The 18,369-nt window shown below is 36.1% G+C and overlaps 1 protein-coding gene across 2 annotated transcripts; it reads right to left on the bottom strand.

Annotated features, from left to right (window-relative positions):
* Nucleotides 1-391: 391 nt before the first annotated feature.
* On the bottom strand, nucleotides 392-17,598 carry ints8 (integrator complex subunit 8). Of its 2 annotated transcripts, none has more exons than XM_007229203.4 (28): nucleotides 17,442-17,598; nucleotides 16,176-16,311; nucleotides 15,451-15,625; nucleotides 14,803-14,943; nucleotides 14,168-14,239; nucleotides 13,527-13,578; nucleotides 12,672-12,854; nucleotides 11,624-11,731; nucleotides 11,310-11,465; nucleotides 10,666-10,766; nucleotides 10,144-10,285; nucleotides 9,861-9,931; nucleotides 9,240-9,415; nucleotides 8,272-8,402; nucleotides 7,667-7,777; nucleotides 7,199-7,403; nucleotides 6,662-6,783; nucleotides 5,224-5,408; nucleotides 4,636-4,669; nucleotides 4,463-4,522; nucleotides 4,291-4,352; nucleotides 4,068-4,186; nucleotides 2,965-3,068; nucleotides 2,727-2,777; nucleotides 1,911-1,984; nucleotides 1,752-1,816; nucleotides 1,626-1,669; nucleotides 392-587 (listed from the first exon to the last, which is right to left on the bottom strand). In XM_007229203.4, exons 2-28 carry the CDS (start codon nucleotides 16,303-16,305, stop codon nucleotides 471-473), a joined length of 2,991 nt encoding a protein of 996 aa, XP_007229265.3. In that variant the 5' UTR covers nucleotides 16,306-16,311; nucleotides 17,442-17,598; the 3' UTR covers nucleotides 392-470. The 2 variants fall into 2 exon arrangements, with proteins under 2 accessions (XP_007229265.3, XP_007229264.3); XM_007229202.4 differs by lacking the exon at nucleotides 17,442-17,598 and adding an exon at nucleotides 17,235-17,345.
* Between the last annotated feature and the right edge of the window lie 771 nt (nucleotides 17,599-18,369).

Below are 18,369 nucleotides of genomic sequence, written 5' to 3'. Positions count from 1 at the left end.
AACTCCTGTAAACTTGATTTTTGTTTTGTTTTGTGAAGTGTGTACAGTATTTGATGAATTTGTACAGAATCGGCCTGTTTCAAGCTTCCTAAATCTTTTAAAAAATGACATATTTATGATTGAGTGTTCCTGAAGCCATGATTAGAAATTGCGTGAGGCAGTTTTTCATTGCTTTTTGACCTTTAGTAAGTTTAAGTGCGGTGCTATTTCAGCAATCCCTGATTGTAGCTTTTTTTTGTTTGTTTGTTTTTAAAGTAATAGTAATAATTGTGAATGTGGATAGAGTTTGATTATAGAGCTTTTTATATATGTCTAGTTTGTAAATATATATATATATATATGTGTGTGTGTGTTTTGTAAAGGAATTGTGCAGAAAAAAAATACTAAAAAGTTACTGAATGTATTTATTTTGGGGTTTTAAACAAAAAAATAAAAAATGTACATATTAATTTTGTAAGTGGGAGTTTGCTTCAGAAGTAGAGTTTGGCCATGGCCTGTAGGAATTTCTTCTTTCTCTTCTGGGCGGCGAGCTGCAGGACCTCTTCAGGATTACTGGAGTTCAGCTCGCTCTGTCCGATAGCCTTAATCTGTTCCAATAAAAGCTCATATCAGGAGATTTTCAATCATATTTAAATATATATTTAGTGCTCATGGTTGCTTTAATAGGTACCACTTTAAAATAAGACTACCCTTATAAAGGATTTATAAATAATTTATAAATTAGATTATTAATTATAATTGATAGAGTTGTAAATGCATTAATAACCATCAATTGAATACTTTTTAGTCATGTAATTCATCTTGGTCATTTAATTTATAATAAGTAGTTACATATAACTACAAATATATTAATATGACAGATTTAATGCTGATTGATGGAAAACACAAAGTAAGATAAGTATCATTTCTATGTATGTATTATATATTTATGAACTGCTTGTTAATGGGTTTTAAAGTATTTGCAACCTAATTTAGTAACCATTAATAAAAACCTTTATAAACCCTTTATAAAGGTCTTATTTTAAAGTGAAACCCTTTATTATATAACACCCACACATTTTACACAGATTACATTTTTATACATATTTTTTTACAACTGCTAAGAAGCATTAATCAGTACATTTAACAGTAAGTTTTTTTCTAAACCTGCAGAAAAGCACATTTTATCACAACACAAAAACCTGAATGAAAATCAACTTGGGCTATGTTCACATTACAAGCCACATTCCTAAAATCTGATTTTTTGTTCAGATCAGATTTGTCTATCTTGACAGTTTACAGTTTACAAATGTAAGTGATCTGTATCGCACCAACAACAAAAAACTCATATTTGAGAGACGACTCGTGACTCAAATGTTATTTTTTGCTCAACGTGGCTCAAATCTGATTTTTTCTTGGCTGTGTGAACGTGCCAAATCCGTTTTTTTTTTTTTCTCTCCAAATCAGATTTCAGTTAATTTCATATGTGAATGTGTGAAATACACATCACTTATATTTACAGTATATGTGAACCATCAAGGTCTGAATATTAAAATCTGATATGAGGAAAAAATCAGATTTGAGCAACGTGTCTTGTAGTAATGTGAACGTAGCCTATAAAATAACAGAGCTTATGCAATACTTACAGCGACCTGCCGCTTATCAATCTCCCCACGCTTGTGATGAATGTCTGAGTAACAGAGTTAAGACTAATGTAAAATATATAGAATTAAAACTAAAACATTTATACACTGAATTAATGGAAAGGATACGAGTCAAATACTCCAGAATGGTCACGTCCCAGATGTAGTCATAGAAGGAATCCATAGAGTCGTGACTATAGGATTAAAAAAGAAGAAAATAGAGATAAATAAAATATTTAAATTCATGTAATCATCTTATATAAATAACTCTCCTCTTTCCTCTCGTACCTGGTCTGTTCCTGAAGAGCTTTAAACGCAGTCATATAGTCCACCTCCCTCAGGAACTGGCAAAGAACAGCAACCTACACACAAGATAGTACTAATTATTTGACTTACTGACATAATCAATCACGGCTTTTATGATATCACAAAAAACCTTAACATTCATCCACCTATTTACACACTCATTTTATAATTATATTTATAAGAGTAAATCTTAAAAAGTAAATCATGAACATTTCATGTTTACAGAGTAATTCTGCATGTGGTTTTTTCTATAGCTTTAATATAGTCTTTAATGTTAACTTTACATTGTAAAGAAAGAGAAAACACATTGATTGAGAAGAGGTGTATCCAAATTTTTGACTGGTGCTGTATATCGTTGCTGTCCAACGAAAACCAGGTATTTCTATTTTTGTCAAATTTGAGGTCACAGAACAATAAATTTAATTTATATGAAAAATTTTAAATATTTTGCATTATATTCATAATTTAATGAAGATACAGATTTCATTTTCCAGCAGGACTTGGCACACTACCCACATTTCCAAAAGTACCAATTGGTCTTATTATATGATATTCAAATTTTAAAATATTTTTAGAGACACTGATTTTTTTTTTTTTTTTTTTATTGGCTGTTAATTTATGGCCATAATCATCATAATCATCAACAATAAAAGAAATATAAACGCTTAAAATAGATCACTCTGTGTTTAATACATATATAAAATATATGAGCTTCACATTTTCACCTGAATTCCTGAAATAAAGTAACTTTTTAATGATATTCTCTTTTTATTTTATTTTACTGTAATTACTGCTTACCTGCGTATGACAGTTGAGTAAAGAGCAGCACTTGATCATTCTCTTCAGGACCTGCAGGAACAGGTTATAAAGGTTATAGAGGTTTAGGAATCTCGATTACAGGGCGATTATGCATAACCGATAAAAAAAGAAGAAGTGGACGAACTAAACAAGCAACATTCCTGCTTTAAATCAGGCAGAAAATGAACCTGAAACAGAGTAAAACACACAGAGGCTGTGAGAGATGAGCTTTGTGTACCTGGTCGGTGTAGACGTCCGGAGGTACGGGCTTAGTGAAGTAATCTGAGCACACTGTACCTGCCTGCAGGTAATAATGCATGGCAGCAGAGTACTGATTGGTCACTGCGCGTAAAAACAATTACAGAAAGGAAAAGAAATTAGCATTAAATCAACAGTTCGGTTAAGAAAATGACCTAAATACACTCTGAGGTCTGGAGTTTGAATATTATTTAGGATAATTCAGCTGAAAAACAGTGGAAATTTATGCTCATCAATTAACCACATGTTTAGTTACTGTGAAATAGTGCCTTATTGAGAAAATCACTCATTTAGATTTTCTTTACAGTGACGACTAGAATATACACTGGCGTGCAAAAGTTTTCATACCCCCTGAACTTCACAATTTCACATTTTGTCACTTTACAACCACTTACAAAAACTTGTACAAAAATGCAATTTATTGAGATTTTATATGATATACCAACATCAATTAATTGTAATTGCACCAAAAGGCGGCTCTACTAAAGTACTGATATAGGGGAGGGATGAATACTTTTGCACATCACACTTTTCAGATTTTTATTTAATTAAAATACTGAAAATCACTTATCATTTTCGTTCCACTTCTTAATGATGTGCTACTTTATCTAGTAGTTTCAAAGTAATAATATGATCTAAATGGATCAAGAGGTCTGAGGGCCCTATCGTGTCGTGATGCTCACTGCTATCTTACACCACTGAAATAGCAATAAGCTAAAGTCAGAGCGCACATGGGCTCTTAAAGGGAGGGATGAGCAAGTTACACGTGCGCTATAGATCGCTAAAATAGGGCCCACTGTGTATCAGACCTTTTGATGCATCATTGTTTTTTTTGCATATGTAAATAATCATCTAGTGCTGGGAGGTTAATTGAATTAATTAGATTAAATGACATCTTTACGTACAAATCCTGTGCATTTTGTGCCATGCAAGGTGTACTTTTCCCGTCGTTACGATAGCAAAGACATACCAACACGCCCTTAATCAAGCTGCATGGTGCACAGTAAAGACTTGCCCAAAGATCGCTAAAATAGGGTCATATTTTTATTAAGTTTAAGAGAGATTTGGTGAACTGGCACTTACCGAAGTATATGTCGGCTTGGGTGATGAGCCAGGACTGGTTGTTGGGGTTGAGGGTCAGTGCGTAGGTCACCAGCTCCTTCACAGTTACTGCAACAGCCTCCACATCAACAGACTGGATACTATAAAAGACAAGTGATATAAACAGTTTTAAATTTGATTATCCACACATTACAGCATTACAGACACCTGGTGAGGAGTATTTTTAGACAATAGTATTACTCACTTCGCCAGGGAGGAAGGCCATATGGACAGATGTTCTGCAGTTACTTCATTTACAATGTCGTCCTAGAACACGAATCATCAATAATACAATATTTAGCACTTTAAACATTAAGTACTTTTAAAAAAAATTATTTAATCTCCTAACAGGACAAAAGAAGATATAAAAGACTCACCCGGACGATACTGTGCAGTCTCACAAACAGAGAAATGAAAGTCGTCAGCACCAAAGGCTCCTAAAAAGGATAAAAAAATAAATAAAAAATAAATAAATGTACATCATTGCTGACTTCATATACACTTTTTATAAAAAAATGTTTGTATCATTTTAAATGTAAAATTAACTCACCCTCAGTTTTTTAACAAATGTAATGAATTTACTCCTGTGAAAAAGAGACACAGATAGAGAGAGATTGAGATTCGTCAACTTTTTAAAGTAAAAAGCTAAGCTAAGTAAACAAAATTAAAGTAATTCTTAAAAAAACATTTCCTTTTTAAGTCAAACAAGCGCTGTATGTTAATCTTTGGGTGAGAAAAGCGCTTAAGTTTTTTGCAGGAAGCTTAGATTCACGTATTTCTCCAGCACTAAGGTTGAAGCATTAGCATAAGCATTAGCAGCTAATGCATAATGCTAACGCTGTTCCAGCAGTGCTAGCCGGGGTTAGCAGCAGGCTACAGGCCGATAATACTCACCTTTGAACAGCGAAAGAGTTAGCGCTTAGCTTAGTGGTTAGCGGCTAATGCTAATAATACTGATCCAGTCTGGGTGCTGGAGAACTAAACTTAAAACTCCTGTATAACTCTGTACTTCAGCAGAGTGGCTTTACTGCTCCTTAATACCTGACTGATAGAATTCATACATAAGGAGCACCGGATTATAAGGAGCTCTGATGATTTTTGGGAAAATTAAAGATTAAAGAAAAAACACGTCTCTAACCTGGGCATGATGCCGAGTGAGGAATCTCTCTGTTTGATGAGGCTGACCCGGCCGTCGCTGCTCCGTTTGTGCTGGCTGGACACGGAGCAGATCTGCACCACCGCCTCCCACAGCTCTTTAGCTGTTCTCCGGCTCTCCTTCGGTCCGGGGAGCTCCTTACAGGTGGCCGCTAATAACTGCCCCAGCTATTCAAAGGAAAAAGCAGAGAAATGTAAAAAAAATAAAAAATTAAAAATTTAAAACAAATTACATATCTAAGTGTATTTCCTAATGAGCTTATTGGACTGCGAGGTGCCGAGTGTTCCAGCAGTCTAAAGAGCTGCCTCTATGATCAGGAGATTGCGCGGTTGCTTGGTTCGAATCCCGGTCATGCAGCTTGCCATCATTGTTTACTACGTTTTGTGGCGCCAATTTGAAGAAGAATGATTCAACATGTTAACTTCTACAAACACATACATGTTTGCATACATGCAAAAACTCACGTATATTAGTTTAGATAGATACACAGATAGACAAATATCTATCTAAAATTATAGAAATTATAGAAATTATTTTGAAATACTCCCCAGCAGGGGGTAGCACAACTAATATTTTTGTTTTTCTTCATAATAAAGCGCCACAAACAAAAATGTTTATTGTTTTTTTTTAGTTGTGTGAGAATAATTATCGCTTTTTGTTTTTTGCTTACAGTTAATAAGAAGTTATGAAACTCAAATTATTGTTTCTGTATTGGTATCGACATTAAAAACATGTTGAGTTGTTTATCTTCAAATTGGCGCCACAGAACTAGTAAACGTTGGAAGTAAGGTGTAATTTAGGGGGCTTCAAGTAGTCCAGGGGTCTAAAGCGCTGCCACTTTGATAAGGAGATGGCTTAGAATTGGTTCAAATCCTGTTCATGCAGCTTGTAATCAGCTGCCGGAGCCCCGAGAGAGCACAATTGGTTATCCTTGCTCTCTCTGGGTGGGTACAGTACAGTAGATGGCGCTCTCTCTTTCCCCTCATCACTCCTAGGGTGATGTGGATCAGCACAAGGCTGCGTCTATGAGCTGATGTATCAGAACCGAGTCGTTGCACTTAGCGTTAGTGCTGTGATGCTAATTTAGTACAATGACTAATTTAACTTGTAGGCTTGTAGATCCAGATCTTGGAAAGGTAGTATTGCAAACGAATAATGGAAGGGATAGTCACTATCATATCAAAACCTTGCCCTGTCATTTTTTAAATTTAAAACAATTCATAAACATGATTTAAACACTGATGGAAAATGATTAACTGAGCAAGAGCAATGATAAAATAGTGTAGGAACAAAGCTAAAAGGGTAAACTGGGGTAAGGAGGAAACTTTAGACTTATTTTCTTCTCAAGTATTTAAGTAAATCTCCTCCGTTGTCCCCCATGTCCAAAATAAGAGTGTGTTAGTCAGTAAGCTGTTTTTACCTTGATGTACGGGTTGTTATTCACCAGTGTTGAGGGCACCTGCAATGTGAGGTACTCATTCTCTCTCCAGTTTAACATGAACGCCACACACTCCTCCCCAACAACCTGCCTGAGCGGGATGTCTGAAACACACCACAACACTCGCATAACATTTGGAAGGATGAGAAAGAGCATGCGTCAAGTTATTAGCTCTGATATGTTGGAATTACAGATATTTCTCTGGGCTTCATTGACTTTCAGCTGTTTTCAGTGATTTTCTCTTGGGTTCAGGTCTGGAGACTGGCTAGGCCACTCCAAGAAAATTAAATGCTTTTTACTGAGCCACTCCATAGTTGTCCTGACTGTGTGTTTCAGGTCATCGTCATGCTGGAAGACCCAGCTTTAATGCTCTTACTGAGGGAAGGAGACTTATGTTGCTTAAAATCTCACAAATTTCACAGTGCAGTCATCCTGTCCCCTTTGCAGGAAAGCACCCCTAAAGTATGATGTTTCCACCCCCATGCTATACAGTTGGGACAGTGTTCTTGGGGTTCTTACCGTGGATTCTCATCTCCAGGTAGCCGCGGACTCTGCTGACCAGGTCAGAGGGGGGTCTCTCTACGTTTCCCTCCGTGGCCCCGGCCTCGTGCGCTCGCACGTCCAGCAGCAGCATCTCGTTCAGCATGACCTGCCGCAGCTTCGGAGAGAACTCCGTCACCAGCTCCAGACAGGCCGAGAACAGCTGACGAGCGTGCACAAAGTCCTGCACGTTTACAAATCACCATTAATCACCAGCAGCAGACACTTTATCATATATATTACCCTAAAGTAAACTAAAACATTCTGCTAAAATCGACAACATACGGACACTCATAGGGGCAGTTTCCCAGTCAGCGATTAGGCCTAGTCGTTTATATACATATATTTGTTTTTCCTCTCCATTTTAAAATGCTGTGTATTTCAAAACTAGTCTTAATCACTGTCCAGAAAACTGTCCCACAATATTAGCATTAGCATCATACAGACCTTTATTTGAACACAGTGAAGACCTTTAGCCATTAGGATGTACACAAGATCCCGAGTGAGGTTGTCCTTAATGGCAAGTATGACTTTCAGGTAGTCTGATGGGACCTCCCACTAGAAGTAAAACACAACAGATTAAAAACAATACGTCTGCTTAGCTTATCAAACATTTCATTGCAACATTTCATGTTCTCGTGAACACTTGAAGGAGAAATACGCTGTAAAATGGACTTGGGTTGTAGTGAAACATGATAATAAGTACAAACTTTACCCCAAATACAGCGATTGCAAAATGAATTCTGTTTAAATGCATGAATTCCAGCTGTTGCTAAAAAAAATTTCCCTATAATATTCATGCACTTCTAGAGAATGTCGTTCCAAAGCTAACTCTATGCCCCTATCACTAGCACAGTAAGCTAGTTGGTAGCATCAGCTAAAAGAGCTGTATTTGGTAATGCTGGGGAGAATGGAGGTGGGCTTTTCGAAAATAAGAATTCAGATTTCTCCTTTAAAAGCATTTTTATTCTGTTTGTGAACAACCTTAACACTTTTTCTGCAGAGAAAAACACGACAAAACAACCAAACAGAGATTTGTAAGCCTTTCTGACCTTGCTGTTGACCCTCCAGAAGGGCCGCTCAGCCATGCCATGGAGCTCAATCAGGATCTGTCTGATCTGTCGTGCATCCAGTGAGAGAATAAGCTGCTGCTCCAGGTGTCCGATATTCACACTAGCTGAGGCTACATGAAGAAGATAAATACAAACAACTTCAGTATTCAGTATTTCTCAGGTGATGCAATGTCATATGTTACTTTATAACATGTGTAATAATGCCCTGCTAAGTGCAGTTCAGCCACTGAGCTAGCCTTAGAGTCTCTGTAAGACTCCAAATCCACCGGAGATCCTATTTAAACCTATAGACCTATACGCAGAGGTGGGTTGTCCAGGTCCAGAAAGTAAAAATCCACCCAGGCAGTTGGAACAAACCCCAGACTGGATTTTATCTTTTAACAAGTGTAAACAGAACTGTTCTAAACATCCACCTGCCAATCTCAATTGTACTTGGCTGGTGGTGTTTTTCCTCCATAGACTAATTCTAATCATTTGTTTCTTAGCTCTGAATTACTGGGTAAAGTATATAAACACTGATGTGTTATTCGCGCAAATAACACAGGAATAAACTGCATGCTGTTCCTAGAGCTGTTAGCTCCTATCTGACGAGACGACATGTCGCTCCTCGGCTTCAGCTTTGTCTGTGGGCGGTCCCTAGCCGGGGTGGGCGGGGCCACGAATACTAATTCACGGGTTGAGGTAGACACGGTGCTTTTCCTGATCGACTCGTTTTTCTGAATATATTCTTTTACTAGCTGCTGCAGACAATGAGGAAGAGGTTGAGTAAGAGATTCAAGTGCAGCATTATAAACAACTCAGAGACCCACTGTATTTCAGAATATAATGAAACAAGAAAAAGTGGATTTTAGCAGAAGGAGACCTTTAAAAATGTCCTGACAATTTAAGGTTATATACTGTATGAAGTTATACAGTAGCTTACTTCTTCTAATGCCTAGCATACGTACCTGGGATGTCGTAGAAGGATGGGAGGGGCTTGGCGCTGAGGTTTACTGTAGCTGATCTTTTCCTCATCTGGTCCAGCAGGACCTTCTTCTCCTCGTCTGGAAGCAGCTCCATGAAGAGCTTGTGGGAAGACACCATGTAGGCCAGGGGAACTTCCTCCAGCCTCTCACAAAGGTTCCTGTGCACAAGTGTTTATGAGTGAAACTACACTGCTTTAAAACTAAGTTATTCAATATTTAAATATGGAAATCTGCATGATGATCTATGTGCTATAGTTTCTGAAGCTGATGGTTTAGGATAGAAAATAAAAAAGTTTATAATCTTATAGCAGAAATCAGTGCATCATAGTGTACAACAAACCAATGACAAACAGAATTGTTTTTTTGTTTTTTTTTATCCCAGAGACTTCTTCTTTAACACGTCGGCTCCTATTATTGGCTGAAATTGAAAAATTTGAAGCCTTTTTGAAGCCTTGCAACCACAGTCTGCACAGTAGAGACCAGAGATGGGCGGAGCCTGCCTCAAACGTCATACTGCAACCAGCCAGCAGAGGCGCTAGACCTGTGGTATCTTTACTTTTAAGAGACGCAGAACTATCCATGTTTCTAATAAAGTGTACTTACTTGAGGAAGAGTGCCATTTTTCTTTTGGAGACCTCTGAAGTGTGCTCCTTATCTAAAGACTTTGTACACACCTTCAAAAAGACAACAAATGTTAAAAAAAATCCTATAAAAAATAGGAATTTGGTCAGTTTAAAAGGTGATGTAAACTTTTCATTGCAAGTATTTTTAAAGCATTTCTATTATATATTATATATATATATTTACAAGTGAAAGAGGAGAGGTTATTGACAGTTATTCAATTATATCAGCAAATAAATAATGCATTAATTTATGTCGTTTATACCTCCAGAAGGAAGCTGATGGTGCGTTTGCTGGGTTTGAGGAGAAGCTGCTGGAAACGAACGCCGAGCACCTGACCCTCGAGGGCGTCCCGCACAGCGTTACACACACACAGCTTGTGGCAAACCTCCTCTAGAGCCTTGTCCCTGTGAAAAAAATTAAATATGCACTGCATTATATGGGCAATACCATGTAAAAGTAGTTATCAAGCTAAAGAAAACAGTTTAAAGGAGGAATCTGGTGAGAAATGGACTTGTGTTATAATAAAACATGAGAAAGAGTACAAACCTTTGTAAAATAGCGTCAATCTCTATTTACCCCCAGCATTCACAAATACAGCACTTTTAGATTCCTACTAATGCAAGTGATAGGGGCATAGCGTTTTAGAAAGTAGAAAATCATTGTTTATTAACATTTATTTTAGTTATACTCTTTTGCACAGTACTGTATATATACTCCTCTGTATACAAACCTGACTTTAGATTAAACTGTACATCTATCCACATTGATAAATCATGTATCTCACCCTTGCTGAACCCTGTGCAGCAGCTCCAGCTGAACTGAGTGTCTGAAGCTGTTCGGCAGGCTGTGTGTGATGTTATCTTTAATGAAGGCATCAATCAATCCCTGCAAAAAGAAAAAGGTAAAGGTAAAACACGAGTACGAGTGATACGATACTGATACCATCTATTTCCCTCTCCTAAACTGAGCTGTTAATAATACATTTATCTATATACATCTCTGGAAAAAATCATGAGTTTCTTTGATTTTATCAAATTAAAAACCTCTGGAATATAATCAAGAGGAAGATGGATGATCACAAGCCATCAAACCACCAAACTGAACTGCTTGAATTGTTGCACCAGGAGTAAAGCAGCATAAAGTTATCCAAAAGCAGTGTGTAAGACTGGTGGAGGAGAACATGATGCCAAATTACATGAAAAAAAAAACTGTGATTAAAAACCAACCAGGGTTATTCTGTGTTGGTCTTTTTTGTTATTTCAGTAATTTCTCTTTTTCTGCAAATAAATGCTCTAAATGAGAATGTTTTTATTTGGAATTTGGGAGAAATGTTGTCTGTAGTTTATAGAATAAAACAACAATGTTCATTTTACTCAAACATAAACCTATAAATAGCAAAATCAGAGAAACTAGTAAATCAGCTCAAACCTGGTAGTTGTGGGTCTTGATTAAGTTGTTGATGAGGCCGTAAGGTGTGAGCTGACTATCACTGGGGTCTGATGTCCCGGTCACGGCTCTGCACGCGCTCCAGTAGCCAGCCAGACGCTTCTCGTCCAGGTGGCAGTGTAATGGGTTCGGGCTGAGCTGCAATGAGAAATACATGTTTTTTTTAGAAGCGTTTTGGTCTCGGTTGGGTGTCTGATCATCATTAAGAAGCTCTAAATATCAGTCAATTCATCTACAAATATTAAAAAAGAAAATAAAAATAAGAAAAACAACAGGAAAACATTTTTTTTTCCTACTTTTGCTAGTAGTTCCCTTGTTCTGCGGAAGTGCTCCCGAGCTTTCTCGTAGGCTGAAGGGTCAGAACAGCCCTGCTGAAAGTTAATTCCTCCTAAATCATAATGAACCTGCAGGACAGAGAGAACGTAGTGTCATTTTTATTTTTTCAAAAAGACAATCCAAAAGCACAATTTAAAATGTACAGTGAGTGGCTGTATGCAGTTCATAGGAGTCTCCAAGACTTAATGACAGACAGTGTCTACACTGAGACACAGTGTACAATATACATACAAAATTATTACAGCTACAGGTGCCATATTTTACAAATATATAGTCATTTTTGATCATCATCTGTAAATTTTCTGAACTGTGTATATCTATAATATTTTTTGCCCGGTCCTAGATTTATGGAGGACGAAAAATTACATTCACAATTATAAATAAATAAATAAATACAAGCTTAAACAACTGCATAGATAATTTATTTAATAAACACATTTTTATATATTTATTTATTTTATTTATGGATTCATGTATTTTACCATTTATTTATTTATTTATTAAACATTTCTACATTTATTTATTACCATGTTTCTTCTTTTATTTATTTCAGTATTTATGCACCTGTATGTTAATTAGGTAGGCGGTCCTATCCACGCTCTAAAGCAGGATTGGTTAACAAATAAATTAAGAAATTTGGAAATAAATTAATTAAAATAAATACATAAATAAATGCAGAAACAGCCCTAAATAAAGGTTCTTGCATTGAAATATGGAAATGGAGATTCCTGATATAATTTTAAGTGTGTACTTTTTCATGACAAAATGTATTTTTTCTAATATTTTATCTGTACAATTCTTTGTGCGCATTTATAATTTTTTTTTTATTTATACTTATGTAATTTTTCTATATATTCTCTATATAGGCAGTTTTGGATGAATACAAGAACTCTTTCTACATTTTCTCAATTAAGAGAAATAAAAGCACCCCTAATAAACATCTACAAATAATTCTCTTTTCTAATCAGCATCATTTTTAAGTACCAACATTAAGTAGTAAAACTGTACCTGAAAGTGGAGCTCGTCAGCACTAATCCTGAGGCCGGCTGTGGAGGACTCCGTCTCTCCATTGGCTGTACTGGGATCAGCAGCCAGCAGGTCCAGGGTACGCAGCGTGTGGATGTAAAAGTCCTTCTTAATGTTCAGAGCTGCCTCAAGCACCATGATGGAGTCTGTGGCCTGCTCCTTCAGCTGGAGAAAAGGAGCAAGAAGAAGAGACACAGAAAGCTTGTAGCTAAAAACTGCAAACTGCACTTCTTATGCCTTTCTTTCAACAATGGTTTTCTTTTTTTCACTCTTCTATAAAAGGTAAGATTTGTGAGAGTGGCTTATAGATTCTCCTGATCCACCTGAGCTGTGGATCTCTGCAGCTCCTCCAGAGTGATCATGGTCTTCTTGGCTGCTCTCCTTGCTGGATCTGTAAGTTTTGGTGGACCATGGCCATGTCTTTATAGGTTTGTATAAAAAGTTGTAGAATACTTTCTTACTTTACCTTTTCTTACTTTATTTTTTGGATGATGGATTGTTGGAACAGCACAGTCCTTCACAGAACAGCTGTATTCATACTCAGTCTAAATTACACACAGCTGGATTAAATCTATTAACTCATTAAGTGAATTGATTACACTGGATTTTACTTAGGGGTTTTAGAGTAAAAGGTGTGAATACTTTTGCACGTCACACTTTTCTGATTTGAATTTGATTAAAATGTTTAAAAAACATGTATAATTTCCGTTACAATTTAAAATTACGTGCTCCTTTGTTTTGGTCTTTCTTCCACTTGGTTTCAAGGAGACAAAATGTAAAAAAGTTCAGGGGTATGAATACTTTTGCAAAGTATAGAGATTTCTTTGAATAGCTCACCACACTGAGAATATTGTCGGTCAGTTCCTTCTCCTGCTGCACCAGACTCATCCTGGTAGAATAAAAAGATAGTAAAACAGAATTTGATTTTACACATTAGTGAAAAAAACTGAATCATATTTTAACATTTTCCAATGCAAATGTGACTTTTGTGCATTTGCACACTGTGATGACAATACTGAAACCATTAAAGAACCTCTAAGGATTACATTTTCAGTAGTAAATGATGTAAAGTCCAAGCACTGTCATCTCTTGTCACCAGAGCTTCGGAAGGTGTTTTCTTATTAGAACATTGTGTTGCTGCTCATACTTTTACGTTAATTCCACACAGAGGTTGCCAGGTTTAAAAAAAAACACAGGGATAAAAGTCACAGAAGCTAGTAAGCAAAATTTAGCTGCTACACAGCCTAAAAGGTCTCAGCATTCATGCAAAAATCTCAATACGGAATAACCAAAGACAGAATAAAACGAAAGTAAATATTGGCAGTGAGTTTGACAGATGGAGAAGACTAAGAGCCCAGAAGGCCTACAAGACAGATGTCAAGCCGGCAGATTTTTCTTATGAACAACTAGCTAACTCGCTAGCTACTATAGCCAAGTGTTTTATCAGACACAGATGAAGATTACATACACATACGTACATGTTAAGCTGATGGGGTCCAGGTTTGGATTGTTTCTCAGGAAAGCTGCTCAGTACTATAGTACGAATGGCCCTTTAAATATAAGACACAGAATGTTGTAGTTACATTACCAAACAACAAATGTCAGAATTACATTTAAAAAAAAAAACATTAATGTACTATACTACATCATCAACAAGACTAGGAAAGATTCTTCCACTAATATTTAAAGAAAGATCAACTCAAATTATTTAGATTTACTCTTTACTGAACCAGTCATTATAAAGCTAGAGAACGTAGAGAACAAACTAGGGCTATGTATTGGCAGGAACTTGCCTATATATTATATATCACCATACAGGGGTATTATTTAAATTACTGCGATACTGTAAGCAAAAATTGGACCTATAGATGCGCAAAATCTGAACAATGGAATCAGATGCTATCGGGGTTAAAAGACAAAATAAACAACTGTCTGCAGACAATATGTACATGTGAACTATGAATAAAAGAGTGATCAAACTGGGTTACAGTCAAAGAAATATATATATTTTTAATCACATTTAAATTATATCAGATTAGATTATATCAGAACTGCTTCAGTGCAATATTATAAGGATTTATTTTACCTCTAATATGGACATTTCTGTACTCACCATCGGTTGTAGATTAAAACAGCCATGGCAGTAGTGGGAGGCAGAGTGGACAAATCCAAATCCACATGTTTTACTCCAGGAGGGACTTTACTGGCACACAGCAGCTCATTCAGTAACATGTTCAGAACCGGAATGGTCAACCTGAAGGAATATTAGACAGATTTTATAATATACAGGTATAATAATTACTATTATATGTGATATTTATTCTTGGATTAATCAAACCTTAAAGGGTAACTAAACCCTCTGATTTTAGCTGACAAAAAAAAAATCAAATAAAATATATATTAAAAAGTAAAATAAAGAAGGGCACTGTGTGATGTATGGGTTTAGGGGCGTGGCAGCACAGTTGAACAAACCTATGAGGGTGCGGCAGAGGTGAAAATAATCACAATAAAATACATTTTAAAGGTTAGGAAAGGTTTATAAAAAATTAGAGGATCACATTTCAGCTATTAATTAAAAAAATATATGATTTATGGTTAGTGCATCTTTAAATGCTACGACTACTCTCCTCTGGGCTAAATAATAAAGACATAGGCACACAATAAACTAAACATTGAGTGTTTAATAGCCATTTAAAAAGTACAACTGCAAGCATGTGCAATACTATACAACCCCAAGCAAGTGGTAACTGCAGAAACACACCCTTTCTCCAGCACATCCAGGTCCCATCTGAGATGTGCTGCCACCTTAAGAGCGAGAAGCTTTAGGGTGCGGTTTCGCCGATTATCTGCAGGTGGCTGGACTAGGTTCTGTTCATTTACAGAAGGCTTGGAGGCTTGTTCCAGGAACTGGATGACTAGCTGCACCGGAGAGGGGTCTGTTAGAAGCACAGAAGAGACTATTTAGTTATTTCTGCTATTTCTGAATCATTTTGCAATATGAGTGGTTGAATAAGCCCTAAAATGATTCCATCACAATATTTCAGTGTATTTTTTCAATAACGATATTTTTGGTGCAAAGACAAAACATTGAATAAAAAAAAAAAATCAATAATACTAACATAACCTTCATTTTATTCAGCTATATTATTTTATACAATGTGATATTGCACAACCCTAATTGAGATTTTCAACAGTGAATGATCCAACATGTTGTGACAATAATAATGCTCTCTATATATTCAGGACTGAAGTAAAATAAATAGGCAATTTATTGGTTTGGTTCTACACACTAGATGCTGGAACACTGCTGTGATAATCTGATTGAATTCAGCTACAGCAGCATTACTGAGGTCAGATGCTGACGTTAAATGGTTAGTGCTGGATCACAAAAGTCCCTCCAATTCTAAATATATTCAATAAACGATCACTGCTTTCCTAAATCACTATTACAGTGTACTAAGGTGCAAATAAATAAGAAGCACAGACCTGGGTTGACTTTCTGCAAATGGTGTTCTAATAAGGAGGGATCCAGGAGAAACTCGAACCAGGAGGTCTGTGGTGGAGTGTTGGGCCGGCTACCAGTCACAGCCTCTCGGTCCGCGGCTTCAGCGCTCATCTTTACCTGGTGGACAGGAACAAAGAGAGCATAAAATTGCATATTATATTATATAAACATCAGACAACATTTCTCCCAAATTTAGAGCATGTACTTGCAGAAAATGAGAAATGGCTGAAATAACAAATGTTCAGAGTTCAGAAATTAATATTTGGTGGAATAATCCTGGTTGGTTTTTAATCACAGTTTTTTTTCATGCATCTTGGCATCATGTTCTCCTCCACCAGTCTTACACACTGCTTTTGGATAACTTTATGCTGCTTTACTCCTGGTGTAAAAATTCAAGCAGTTCAGTTTGGTGGTTTGATGGCTTGTGATCCTCCATCTTCCTCTTGATTATATTCCAGAGGTTTTTAATTTGGTAAAATCAAAGAAACATATCAATTTTAAGTGCTCTCTCATTTTTTCCAGAGCTGTATATACAGGTGCTGGGGCACACAAGGACAGTGCAGCACCACTCCAGTGTGCTAAAAGCATTTAACTAGCTGTTAATGGTCTTAAAATGACAATAATATCATTGCAATGTTGCAATAATTTTTTTGACCCGCACGTGGTTTTATGTGTATTTTTGCGTATAAATTATCCGTTCCACCTTAAATTGTGCATCACTCTTTCTAGATCCAGACCAGGCGCCTGAATTAAACTATAGCAGAATTTAAGGTGGAACGGAAAGTTCGAATAAGGAACCAACATACAGATCTGTATTGACTACTAAAATAACCTAGCTAACTAGTTAGCAACTAAACTGTGGTACTTAATAGCTATGACAGTTTTAAGAGTATTTTAGAGTAACTTAATTCTCTAAAATAGAAATGAACTTCATGTAAGAAAAGTAAAACACTAGCTAAAGCTAAATAGCTAAGCTAACTAAATGGTTACAAAGGAAAACATTGAGTTTAGAAAAGCACCAAACGAAGAAATAGCCTTACTTTGAGTTTAACCATCATGTACCTCCCTGTAAAGCTGGTAGTTTGAGCTTAAATGAAATTAAACTTGTCTGTAAACTGATAAATAAGCAGCAGTAAATAAGCAGCTCCTCTCCTCTGTAACTGAACTGAGCTGAGCTGTTAGCTAATCCTATAGAACCCTGCTCATTCTCATCACAACAACAGCTTTATACACAATTTCTGACTCACCCAGCCTGTGTTTTATACTTTATCACTCGGCAGCGGTTCAATTAAAACATAAAATAATTAAAAACGTTAAAGAAAGCCATTAAAAAGGACCACTCATTCACAGAATCATTTTTTTCTTAGTTTGTTCAGTGTCGCGCGGAGTAGCGCGCTCTCTACTGCCCCACACTGCCCTGGAGGTGACGCTGTGTTTTCGGTCTTATTACATTTTTTTTATTTAAATTTTGTTTTTAAGTTTGTTTCAGCAGTATTTTAACCTTTCTTCTACAGTTTCTTTTATTGTTTTTAGTTATTGGTTAATATTTTTTACACCTTTTTGTTCTTAGTTTTATTTATTCATCTGTAGTTTCATTCTTATCATTTTTCATTTCATTTACATTTTCTTACTTAGGATTTTAGAATTCCTACTAAATACTTAGATACTTTTTTTTTATCTTATTCTTTTTTTATATATTATCTTTTACCTTATTCGTTTTATATCTTAATTTAAAATATCTTATGTCTTATTAAATTGCTGGGTCTTATTTATTTATTTATTATGTTTCTTTGACAGTCCCTTCCCTGTGTATTGGCTCGGCTACATTATAAATGAGTACCATCCTTACTGTACTCCGAGTTTAAATAAAAATAGAAGATTAAAGAAGATTGATTCTCCTCCTTTCCTTCTCTAAAAGAGGAGGAGAGGAGCAGGAGGAGTGGAAAGAAAGAAATAATTAGTATGGATTAATTGTGATAATTTTGAGAAATGTGATAAAATATAAAATATAATTATAAAATATATAATATATATAAAATGTAAAATATCATTGTGACAAAATAATCCATTTTGTTGCAGTGTTGACTACTGGTGAATTGAGCCAATCACAACGCAGACTTTCAGCTCCCTGAACACAGCCCAGCCAATCACAGTCAGCAGAAATACAGCTATGTT

Source organism: Astyanax mexicanus, chromosome 3, assembly GCF_023375975.1.
Source record: "Astyanax mexicanus isolate ESR-SI-001 chromosome 3, AstMex3_surface, whole genome shotgun sequence".
Lineage (NCBI taxonomy): Eukaryota > Metazoa > Chordata > Actinopteri > Characiformes > Acestrorhamphidae > Astyanax > Astyanax mexicanus.
Note: the sequence above shows the minus strand (reverse complement) of the source record. Positions and strands in the feature narration are given on the sequence as shown.